The sequence below is a fragment of the Hippocampus comes genome, unplaced genomic scaffold, assembly GCF_001891065.2.
Source record: "Hippocampus comes isolate QL1 unplaced genomic scaffold, H_comes_QL1_v1.1 scaffold172, whole genome shotgun sequence".
NCBI lineage: Eukaryota > Metazoa > Chordata > Actinopteri > Syngnathiformes > Syngnathidae > Hippocampus > Hippocampus comes.
In genome coordinates this window covers 281394-294352 of record NW_017805072.1, presented here as the reverse complement: position 1 = coordinate 294352, position 12959 = coordinate 281394, and the positions used below count along the sequence as shown (strand labels likewise).

Here is a 12959-nt window from a genome sequence, read left to right as displayed (position 1 = left end):
AAATGGATGGATTATCAGCACACGTCAGGGATGTACAGCGAGGTTGACAACTGGTTACTTCTTCGCTACTTCTTCCCTCGCGTCAGATAGAAATATATGAATCCAAAATATAAAATTAGCTTCTATTCCAATTTTGACCTTCATTAAAATACAGGAATGTCTCAAATAAGGTCAAAATGAATTTTTGGAATATTTTTTTCTGATTTTGAAAAAATTGTTGAAATTGATCCACCACTGTTCAACAAAGTGACAGCAACACATCTGATTCAAATAATCAGGATATTTCTTTCTGGACATGCCTGCCTTAGTGGTTAAACCGAAACAATCCATCTATCCTGAACATGGTTGTGGTGGGTTATTGGAGTCTATCCCAGCTGGCTTTGGGCGGAAGGCAGACTACACCCTGAACCGATTGCTATTAAGTCACAGGGCACATATGGAGACAAACGACCATTCACACCCACACGTTCACCATCACTGAGTGGGAACCAATCCGTGTTGCCCGCACAGAAGTCCAGCGAGTCGAAGCTCCTCGCTCTTGCCTCATGTCACCACTTCACATGCCAGCCGGATACATTCAGTGTGTATCCGCCTCTCGCCAAAAGTCAGACAAGCACCAGCTATCCTGTTGACCCATCCTGGGACAAGCAACAAAGAAGATGGAAAGTCGAATTTGTTTGTACCTTCTATGATTATGTGTTCCAATCTAGTTCAGAGTACATATCCTCCAGTCTATCTATTAACCCATGTGCTGCAGTCGTTCTAAATAAGTTTATATAACGCAACATACAATTTTACAAAAATTGTAAAAGTATTATTCCTGAATATTTATTTCACTTTCAACCACTCGACATGTTCAGTGGCATCAGTGCTATACATACACATATAGTTCTTATTTTTTTCTTTGTATTTCTGCCCTCTATGGACAATAAAAGCGGTATTGTGCTATGACCAAAACATAAATATAAATCTATATAAATAAAACATGAATTGGAATATTTCATATCACACACTTTTTATGCTGTGTCTTTGATTTAAAGATGACGTGATGAAGAATACGCAAAAATCTACAAAAATTGTAGAAATTGTAACATATGGGGTAACACATGTGTTACAAACATCGTAGAAATTGCAGCACAAGGGTTACATATTTATTACGCTCAATCATTGCGCAGCTCTGGCGATGAACGAAGTTCACTCTGGCTGTATCCATCAAATATGTACCGGCACGTGATACGAAAAACATCACACACAAATGCCTTTTGATGCATTAAGAATTTATTGTAGCAAGAGACACAACACAGCTGGCTAAGATACTTAATACCCGTGCAGACTCACTGGCCTGGCAACTAAATATTAGTTACGTTTCATCATTTCACACTTGAAATAAAATCTCTGTTCAGAAGAAAGAATGCACTCATTTTTGACAGTATGAGTCAGTACATATACACTGATATGGCATCTGAACATCATATAAAAATAAATCTCTGGGTTTAAGAAAATACACATGAATGTAGTTCTGACAGAAAAAAAGACCATGAACAAAGAGGAGGTACGGATTGAGAGTCGCAAAAGAGACAATCCACAAAGGGTGTTTCAATTTGGTTAAAACTAATTCTGTTTAGCTGGAGTGTTTTGTTTGCATTGTGGTACCTATTGCCACATCATGACGGGAGGGGGGATCAGTTATTTAGGTGAAGACCACTTCTGTAAGCTAAATAGTGATGGATAATTCAAAACTGTCCCTGAAGCTACTATAGAAAAAAATTAAACATCGAGGCCTACCTGCTCTGATACAGCAGAGCCACCTGGGTGTAAACAAGGTGGTATAGACAAACTCATTTTCTTTTTCGTTTTTGGCCCCATAAAAGCATTTGAAAAGGTTTACATCAGTGGGAGGAGGGATCCGTTTTTTTTCACCAATGCTATGTGATGGAAGGATTAGGACAAGGGAACAGGGTGAGGGAAGGAAGGGAGTGGGAGAAGACGTTGCGTATGCTGACTTTCAGATGGCTGTCAACACAGAGCAGAGCAGCGCTACGGTGACCAACCACAGCGAGGAAATCACTACAAGACACGGAACAGATCACACGATAAATTCATCATATTACACTCGTAACAATGCCATTTTAAGACATCAAAATTAAATATTATCGTCGTAAGCAATGTGGTTACCTGCACACGATGCATTACACTCCATGTTGATAAGTGAGTCCAAGTAGTTTTGGCCCAGCCACTCCTGGTAGGTCTTTCTGTCACCTACCCCCACGAGGCGTACGGTGGAGTCTTTGAAGATAAGATCTGTGCCCCTGTATGCCTGCGAGTCAAACATCCGGAACTCTGTACCCATGTCGCTGCCAAAATATGTCTGTAAAAAAAAAAAAAAAAAAAAAAAAGGACAATGAAACTGATTAGGCAAGACATGTTATTTGAAAATGACGCAGAAATTAATGTGGGCAAGTTATCCATTCATGATCTGTCAGGGTTCTTATCAGGGAAGTTGAGGCCTCGCACTGCTGACTTAGGGAGGCGCATGGCACACGGGGTTGCCAATTATTCACAGATTGAAAACCCACAGGCAAACAGCCAGCCACACTCACATTCATGCCAGAGAAATTTGGATCCCTAATTATTCATGTCAAGGGAAAAGAAAAAAACGGGAGCGCTCAGCAAAACACAAGCTTGGGTAGAAAATGGCAGCTCCACGTCAGACAACACAGAATTTAAAAAAGAAAAAAAAAATCTCTATTCCTATTCCTCACTTGTGACAGATGAACTCCCTTTAAGTGTCATACAGAGTTGCACTGTAAATTGCAGTTAAGAGACTCCCTTGAGAAAATGAAATATTTCAACCTTTATTCTCTGGTACCTGTGCATTGTCCAGGAGCCCATAGATTGCGTGGATGTTGGTGTCAGGCCGCACCATAACGGCATGGGAGGGAACGCGTGCCAGATGACAGTATTTATACTGGGTGACCTCGGCTTTGGTGCTATGCGGACAAAGCAACTGGAAGTCTTTGGACAGGAGATCTCTGGCCCAAATTTCATCAGAGTTCCCTGGATAACCACACAAAAGCTTCATGTGAGGATTCATTTCAAATGTAATATTTGGGTGATAAAGATTCTGCTGATACCATCAGTATTTTGGAACACAGTTGAATGCTTGATGAAAGCCACATCTCCACCACCTGTTGCCAGACACCTGCATGGAACAAATTATGATTATTACTTTCAAAATGAGGCTTTTTAGGCTTAAGAACCTAAAATTCTTTCTATATCTTATTCTCATTAGGGTTCCTCACACCTATGGGCAATTTAGAATCTTCATTGAACCCAACATGAAAGTTTTTGGAAAGTGGGGGGAAGTCGGAGTACCCGGATAAAAAACTCACGCAAGCACGGAAACATGGTGCAAAATTCACACAGGAGGACATGAGCGGACATTCGAACCTGAAGCAGACGTGCTCGACCACTATAATCACCGTGTAGAACCATCATTCGATGATGGGGAAGAAAATCAAATGTATCGATTAAGAAGCGGGTTTGGTATGATTTTTTTTTTTTACCTGAAGGCACCGTCGTATCCATCGTACAGGTCCTTTCCTTTCTCACATTTGTTCTGCCCCAAGCTGTCTCCAGTACACAAGCCACACAGGTTGCTCGGGAAACCGGGCTGATTAGCACCTGGTACACAGCTCTGCTTGAAAAACCCACCCACCGCTATGTACCATTGGGGGGGGAAGAATAATAACAATATTCAGAGACTTTTTTCACGTGGTGAGAGATGATTCATGCAAAATGAGCTGTTTCATGAGGTCCACCAGCTCTTACTTCTTTTACAGCCACTGACCTTGGGCTATCTGACAATGTTGAGGGCTGATCAGGCCTTTCTCTATCAGGGTTGATACGGGAACGTTCCAACCAGCTGTGCGCCCCAATCCAGTGTGACAGGACTGAAGGCCTTTCAGATCATCAAGACTCCTGATGCCATAGCTACTCTTTTTCACCACCGCAACCGCATAATAGTTGGAGCCATCCCGATCCGCTGGAAGAACGTAAGACATTGTTAATCTGTGTTGTAGCTTGGCGATGTCTTCTTGCTTCACTCTGTCTTCTTTGTACCTGTGTAGCTCTCTCCAGTCGCGGGGACCAAGCCATAGTCCTTGCCAGCCGTAAAGATATAACCTCCATCCAGAGTGATGGCATCAGCCTCCTTGTTCTGAGAAGGAAGTGATACATGTACAAGTTCGTGATTTGAATTCAGACATTTGGAAGTCCGTTTTAAAATGACAACAATGTTGCTAATCTCAACACCTTACCTTTATTTTCTCCATGCAGTCTGTCACAGAGTCACCATAGATACAGTTGACAGACGGAGTAAGGCCTTTATTTTGAAAGGCCGAGCCCATCGCAGCACATTTCTGCTGCTCTCCCGTCGACAGCACACACCACCGCAAAGGGCTTTCTATTAATACATCGACAGGCAAACAGGTAGGTAGATCGGCACATTCTGTGGAAGCTTTTTTTAATTTTTTTTTTTAAGACATGGACAATATAGTTATGTTACCACTGGAGGTAGTCTCTTCACTTATCACCCAATTTTGAAACATGTATTTTTTGTCACCCACTCTCCCCAAAGCAGCTACAGAAAACAGTAAAACACGCGCGCAGAGTAAAACCTTTGATGCTGAACTGCAATTTCATCTAGACATTTAATTTCCCGACTTGTTACGGCTCCTGTCAGTCATGGCAAGCACGTATGTGTGTAAATGGATACAAACAAAAGCCATCGGTACCTGGAGGTTTACAGTCCATGGCACTCATGGCATTATGATAGAGCTGACCCATCCATTTCTTAGGGTCGTCATACTCGGCGCTCTGAAACGTGACGGAGGATTCCGAAAAGAGCAGCGTTCCTTCACCGTAAGGCTTGGAGGAAAACATGTTGAATCCAGACTCCTGCAGATAGGAAGCACAAATGAATAATTTTGTGTCAAATGTCCTGATGAATCACCATTATTCAGTAATACACATGAGAGCAAAGTGGGCCGCGGAGGCAATGTGGGTTGGCCTTGGCAGTTTGTGCGAATGTACATGTATTTGTATTCAGATTTTTCAGTACAACACAGATGCATCCCAACTTCCCGCGTGGAACATATTACAAAGTGGGTAAGGGACTGGAAATATTACTCACTTTAGGAAACAAGCAAAGTGCAGCTCAGCTTTTGGCTGGCGGATGTCATACAGTAGGTAGTCAGATGCTTTTGGCGCTGTAGTCAAATTCATTTGAAACAGCGTTTCAAAATATATATAATATACAACATGTTGTACAGGGCGGCCCGGTGTTCCAGTGGTTCGCGCATCGACTTCACAGTGCAGAGGTCGTGGGTTCGATCCCTGCTCCAGCCTCACTGTGTGGAGTTTGCATGTTCTCCCCTGGCCTGCGTGGGTTTTCTCCGGGTACTCCGGTTTCCTCCCACATTCCAAAAACATGCATGGCAGGCTGATTGAACACTCAAAATTGTCCCTAGGTGTAAGTGTGAGCACGGATGGTTGTTCGTCTCCCACCCTCCCGTGACCCTTGTGAGGATAAAGTGGATCGGTTGTATATTCAGGGGCTATTTCAAAACAAACAAAAACACTTTTTTTTTTTTTTAAATTTCATAAAAGTGGGTCACGACTGTATCAACACATAGATGCGGGCCCCACGGTGACAACAGTTAAGAACCACTGCCCTTATAAAAACTGGGCTATTTTCCTAACCCACTTGCTGGGTAGGTGTGGATAATAATGTAAATAACCTAGCAATTTGGCGAATGGGCTATTATATATATATATATATAATTTTATGAATGTATGTAGAAATAATGTAATGTGTGTGCGTGGTGCGCGCTTCACCGTGCGTGCCAAGCGGGTCAGAGCAGTGCACAATTGCTCCCGCGTGCGAATTGAGGGAACACTGACATCAAGACTCAAAATCTGCCACGACACCATTTGTGAAACCTGACGTTGGCAACAATCCCTTTAAGACTCAGCAACGTATTAACTATTATAAGCCTGTATGCTTCTGTTAGTGAGTATAATAACAACACATTCAAGCACATTTGAAATATTCCTCTATAACCCAAATTGTGACAACCCTGCAATATATAAAATAGTCAACATTTGTGAAAATCCCAGGCAATAAACAAACGATACAAAAGGCAAACCCCAATTTTTAATCAATGATCTGTGCTTTCAGGCTGTTGCTACTGTAATGGGGTGAGATGTTTGGACTTACCAGTCCCTGAGAAAGCATGTTAAACACTACAGAGGGAGTGACGTGATTGCCAACCACAATGCCGCGGGATGGGATGCGGACCAGATTGCAAGTCTTCCACTCATTGACGGGAAATCTTCTTCCATCACGACACAACAGCTCATAGTCTGCTGATTTGTATTTATGTGCCCAGGCAGGGCCGTGACCTGGAGAAAAAAAAAAAAAAAATCAGTGGTTACAGACCGAACAACTCATGGTGTCTTTCAGTACTCTGTGTAACATAGCCACTGAGGAAATGAAGTAAGTCCTTACCATCTGTATTGTCTTCAACTGTTGTGTGTTTGATAAAAGCTACATCTCCTGCGCCTTCAGCCAGACACCTAATGGGGCCAATCAGAATAGGAGTCATTCATTTATAAACAATCATTTACATCATTTTATGTGTCCCGCGAAAGCAAATCAAACATGTCAAACTCCATGATGCTTGCTAAAATCTCGACCAAAATTTAAAATTTTCATATGTATTAAATAAGAGACATTGTCAGCATTTTCTTGTAAACCAAACCCCTCATTATAGTAACTTAAACAATAGTTGAACAAACCGTTATTATTGAGTTTTTTTATTTGGTTTCAGTCATAGCGGCCATCCAAGGGAAACGCAAACTAAAATGTGGCCCACGACAAAAATGAGACACCCCTGATTTACATTCACACCAATGGACAGAAGTGATGTAACCCTAATGGCAATATTGAGAAATTGCAATTTTAAAATTGCCACAATATTGTCATCATGTTTTAATATTAAAAGCACCACATCATCATCAAAAAACATTTGGGCAACTTTTTGCGCACTTCAGCCAAACACAGCATTTTGAAATATGTAGACGATGATACTTTGTGCCGCTGTCAATTCATAAAATAACTTAGTCCACTTCCGAGTCCTTTGACAAGCAAGTATAATTAACGTTCTGGGGTGTTCAAATTGAGGCTTTTGACTGCATTGCTATATATATTGACTTAGGCTATTTTGTGACTTATCAGAAATCTCAAAATGAATTCTTAGCATTACTTTATAAAACCATTTTAATGTTGCGGAGGCGCAGTATGTTACCTGAAAGCTCCTTCATAGCTGTAATATTGTTCATTGTTGCTCGCTTCACATTTGTGTTGTCCATTTACATCGCCAGCGCACAGCTTGCACAGAGACGCAGGATCGCCGGCCTCATTTGCTCCCGGAACACAGCTGCTATTAAAAAACTGTGCCACACCTGATCGTGCCCACACACACACACACACACACACACACACACACACACACACACACACACACACACACACACACACACACATAGAAAATATCAAGGCATGGTTCTGAGGGCTCTTTCAACAATGCAATGAACCTACCCTTTGAGAAGTCACAGCCCATGACTGACATGTAACCCTGGTCTATGAAATATCCGATGGGCATCTTCCATCCGGCTGTTCGGCCTTTCCCAGTGTGGCAGCTCTTTTTCCCTGCCAGGTTATTGATGTTGATGCCAGAATTGACCTTTTTTACAACGGCGACTGCAAAGTAAGAGGCCCCGGTACCTGAGGTGACAAAGTGTAAACAGTGAGATCCATGAAGGTATATAAACACATGCAATGACTCAGGGCAGAAACGTTCTCACTAATCGAAGGCTAACAACATGATTGATAAATATGCCACCATCAGTGGAAAAAAAAACCAATCTAATAACTCAAGAAGGATGGAGGTTGTTCACCGCTTGTTGAAACAGTTTCTTAAAAATCTTACTATTAAAAGGAATACCTTGACACAGATCCTGTCTGAACCTTATCAACGTAGTCAAGTGCTTTCTTTAAACACAACTGATAAAGACGGCACTCGATGGCACTCATTTTACCCTTTGATCTTGTGAAAATGATATGAGGGGATTGAACCACATGACGGGAGCATGCACTGGAGATGAACAATCTTACGATCAGCCTTTGATTCACTGGCAGCTATCTTGAATGAGGCACTCTTGCCCAGGTTGTAGATGTCAGAGGCAAACATGGACAAAGCATCAGCTTCGTTTTTCTACAGACAAAGCCAGAAAATAAACATATAATGAAAAACAACAACACAGCTAGACCAAGCGAATGCATAGACGAACGATGTAGTGTGTCGTTGAAAATCAAGCCTTTCAGGGACAGTGGTTACTAGAGTGGACAGCTATTCAAATGTTGTTTTCTCTTACATTAATTAATCTTAATGTCACAGTTGTGCATCAACTACTACAATGGACGCTTATGTGTGTTGCCATCCACTGCCATTATTTTTTTCCCATGCCTAAAGACTAATAAAAACACGAGAAAAAAATCCTGATGCAGGTTATCATTATTTGTGCATGAAAGGGTCAATTCCGTTTTTTTTTTTTTGACACGCTACCAAATGTAGTGACAGCTAGGTTTTGTGGCATAAACCTCAAAAAGGATTTATTTAACAGGCATATAGCACCTTTTACAAACACCAAATTACAGAGGAAGTCAGTATGGTGTCCCATTGCTTAAAAGTGGGGGATTAAAGCCTTTGTGTGTAACGATAAATCAGCTTCCAACCTGGAGCTTTTGGACGCAGTTCTCCACCGTGGTTCCACGAACGCAGCTGAGCGATGGCCGGATGGAGACTTGGGCAAAAGCCTGGGACATGGCCTCACATTTTTTCTGCTCAGCGTCCGAGATGGTGCACCACCTGATGCTGCTTTGACCGCACACTGAGCAGACAGAGATACGCCAGTTTTGTTCATATGTACTAAACCTCACGAATCATTTCCTTTGCTAGTTTGCAGAGCATGTCAAGAGTTTCACCAAAAACACAAGTCACAAGGTACAGAAGTCTGATTATTTTTAGGTAAAAGGGAAAAACATTTTTCGTGATTAAAGGGAACTACAGGTACTCAATCTATGGCAGCTTTGGCTGCGTAGTAATTCTGGCTCAGTTATTCTACAAATATCTTCAATAGGATACAGAGACAATAAGTTTCATTCTGGAAGAACAAAAAAAATCATTACAAATTGTAAATATGATACTGGTGATGAGTGGTTCCTCAAGAGAAACAACACAAATTACACCTGAATGTATGTGACTATTTCTCTCATTTTTTTTCTCACTTTTTTTGTAACAAGTGTTGCACTTGAACATTCAGTTTTCCTGGCATGTATGACTATTAAATTAGCAAATTTATCAAAGAAATGATCGCTGAATGACAGTAAGGTGTTTTTTTTTAAATGTGCATTCATGCAGTCTTGTAATATGACATTTGTCAATTTCTGTTCACATAACTTGAGAATGAATTGCCATCCAGTCTTCAAATTTGAAATGTCCTATCCTTAAAACGTTTACTACTAAATGTTGCAACTGTTAGCTGGATTAAAAAAAAAAACATAAAAACTAAAAAACAAAAGAAACAAAAAAAACCCCACATTCCAATAAACTAGGCAACTTGAATGCCCCAGCACCAATATGCCATAGACACACACCTGATTCAACTGTTCATGATTGTTTCAGGCCTCTACAGGGCTTGCTGATGAGCTGATGATTTGAATCAGGTGTGTTGGAATAGGGTTGGATCTAAAACAGGCAGGATATGGCTCTCGAGGAACCGGAGTTCCCTACCCCTGCCATACAGTAACAAGTTACTCAATGTGAAGGACATTACAGAAGATATTTCAAACCGCATGCGTGCGTGTGAATTTAATTCAATATAAAAATGGATTTTGATTGTTCATAATGTGTTTCCAAGTTTTTGTTCCGCAGACCCCCTGAGATAGCCTTGGCCACCCCAAGAATAAAGTCTAGCTCTGCCACAGAAAGCTATGCTGTCCATCCAGCAATAACTATGCCTAGATTGTAATTTCATCATATAAAGTTACTTCTTATATATGAGTTTCCTGGATAGATCTATAGTTCAACTAAGCATTTTCTCTTACCAGCATGAAGAATTAACAGGAGGGCTCCCGCCGTCGTGCTCCACGTGGCCATGATCACGTTCTTCTTCCTTCTCGGCTCTCTGCCGACTCTTCAGTCCAAGTGAAAATTTTATCTCGGTTTTATACTGTACCTATAAACCGGGTCAAAGTTCTGAGCATATGTTCAGGAATGATGTTGCACAACTTTACTGCATGTCAACAAGCAGGATACTTAAGTGGCAGCAAATCTCACTCGGTCTGGCTCATTCCTGCTGTCTGAAGCTGACTAACTAGAGACGGGGTCAAACATGTCAAAGATTCAGTAACGAAGCTCACCTTTTGCCCTCAGCTTCGAAAAGGATCCAGCCTACCTGCGACCCTTTGAGGAGAAGCGGCACAGAAAGTGGGTGGATGGAGGGATGTCTGATGGACGTTCAATAACAAGCCCAGTGAAATAGAGAAAGTTGCCCTAATGAAAACTACGAATGATCGATGCTAGTTTTCCTGTCCACTTCGTGCCTTAGCCAGAAATCAAAAGGCTCAAAACAGTCAGAGAAATGTGCCACCTCTCAGTGCCAGCGTTGCCTAGCTGCAGACCAGAGTGTGAACAGAGAAGTCTTTTACAGTCCTCACCTCTGCTTTCTTCTCTGTGGCAGTGGGACTTTTCCACTAGTGGACACTCGACACATATACACGTGTAAAACTGTGACTGCTGGAAAGGGATAAGTGACTCACTCTCTGAGCAGGAAAAGGCAGCAAAAATTTATCAACACCGTTGACCTTGCTTTCCAGAATTTTTTTGTCTTTACGACACAATAGCAGTAAAAGTGAAGCACATGAGCTTCTCTTAAACTCATAGGACGATATGAAGTGCTCTCATGTTCTCATAGATTCACTCGATCATGATGAAAATTTATCAGAAAAACGAAATTCAAAAATCTTATGACTGGTCACACATTTTGTGCACACACCATGTCTGAAATGTCTCACTCTGCTCTGTGTAATAACCGCTTAAATGCAAATTTTTTTTTTACGTTTTAATGTCCACAAGGGCAGCCCGGTGGTCTTTTTTTCAATCGATGCCGAAACAGTGGCTAGCTGCAGAGCAATTATTTGCGCTTAATATTATCATCATAAGACCTCAGAATCACAGTAATATGGTATTATTACGATGCAGACTACAAACTAGAAATCCATAATTTGAATATTGCTATACTTTGTAAAGTCTGAAAGGAAGTGACTGATATAGCGGTCATAACATAAGATATGTTCTGCCAACCTCATCCTTGTAAACTTAATGCGGTGCCAGTAATTTGTTTGCAGATGTGCTCTGAGGTTAGCTTGCATGTCACATTTATGGGGCTGTAACGTGACGAAACCCAACATGCAATGAGGTGACAGAAAATATTTCCGAGTCCCACTGAGCGTGTCAGCATTTACGATGGCGTCAGCTGATTTTGAAAGCCATTTCATTTTCACTTACAGGGAGAAATGATATGAGCTACAGTGGGGTCATACTCATATTCATGTGGAGGAGAATCAACAGCTGGAGTGGGCAGCGTGCTGTCGGCGGTCGCCAGGTAGCCCCCAAGGACCACAAGAATAGTCCGGGGGCCTATTCTAAAAATACCGTAGCTTACCAGCGATGGGACATTGTGATTTTCGAAGAATTTTGTCGATTAGGCCTTGGTCATTTAAAAATGTAAACACTTGAAGAGATTCATATAAAGTGTTATAGATATGTTTCCTAATTATTGTGAGAAGTCATGAAGATGTCTTCACATGAATAAATATCATTTTTTAATCCTAACAAATTAAAGTTGATCGAAGCAAATGTGTTATTTCAGACATGCATCAGACTGGTGGCCTTGGCATTTTTCAGCACCACAGAAAGTGGCTCTATGGTGACTCCAGTTGTACAGCACATTCAAAGAACCACCTTTGAACATAACTGCACGTGAAAACACCAGAGAGATTGACCGAAACCCAAAGAAATATGTTCTTGTTAACAACTTTCTCACGCAACATTCTGCCTACAGGCAAAAAAATGTTCCGAATTCCTTTCTGGACCGTGGTCATCTGATCCTGTGAGCGTTGGACTTGGAAGCTTCATTTTTTGTTGTTGTTGTTTTCTAACTGGATAGTGTCATCTATTATCAAAACATTGCTAAGGACTGTACATTCATAAGTGGATGTCGGCAATCTCAACCCAAAAAAATGATACGCTCAAAATGAGCACTTGGCAGAGACGAAGCTCAGCCAGGGTGGACGATGGATCATGTGGTTGAGCCAAGAGGTTCCAATTTTGGCTGGGGTTTACCTCTGTGAGGTTTGCATCTTCCACCCAAGCTTGTGATGAGTACTCTGGATTCCTCCCACGTGGTGTTACGATTAGTCCAGAATCCAAATAACTCACACAAGATTTTATTTGAGCTTCGTGGCTGCCATTGCCGTTGTGCGACATGTTTTGACTAAAGTACCACTTCTTGGTCCAGTCACGATGAACTGCAGGAACATTTGACTTTGAGCATGCCCCATTGTATGCAATCAAGTCAACGCATCAATACATCTCATAGCTTGATGTACGGTTAATACAGTCACACGATAAACACGAAAAGTTGGGCTATCGAAACGCACAAATCTCAATAAAGACATTTATTTTGTACCAAAATAGGCAGCGCAGGGATAAATATCATCATCTATTTATCTATCTATCTATCTATCTATCTATCTATCTATCTATCTATCT

At 41.4% G+C, this 12959-nt stretch overlaps 1 protein-coding gene across 3 annotated transcripts; it reads right to left on the bottom strand.

Moving 5' to 3' along the window:
• Positions 1–1909: 1909 nt before the first annotated feature.
• On the bottom strand, positions 1910–10843 carry meltf (melanotransferrin). 3 transcript variants are annotated; one of them, XM_019864715.1, is made up of 17 exons: positions 10547–10843; positions 10232–10362; positions 8861–9015; positions 8240–8339; positions 7664–7849; positions 7371–7527; positions 6572–6639; positions 6281–6465; positions 4797–4959; positions 4320–4465; positions 4123–4219; positions 3851–4045; positions 3567–3720; positions 3135–3202; positions 2870–3057; positions 2176–2368; positions 1910–2067 (listed from the first exon to the last, which is right to left on the bottom strand). In XM_019864715.1, exons 2-17 carry the CDS (start codon positions 10281–10283, stop codon positions 2006–2008), a joined length of 2169 nt encoding a protein of 722 aa, XP_019720274.1. In that variant the 5' UTR covers positions 10284–10362; positions 10547–10843; the 3' UTR covers positions 1910–2005. The 3 variants fall into 3 exon arrangements, with proteins under 3 accessions (XP_019720274.1, XP_019720275.1, XP_019720272.1); XM_019864716.1 differs by having other exon boundaries at positions 10232–10320; XM_019864713.1 differs by having other exon boundaries at positions 10232–10843.
• Between the last annotated feature and the right edge of the window lie 2116 nt (positions 10844–12959).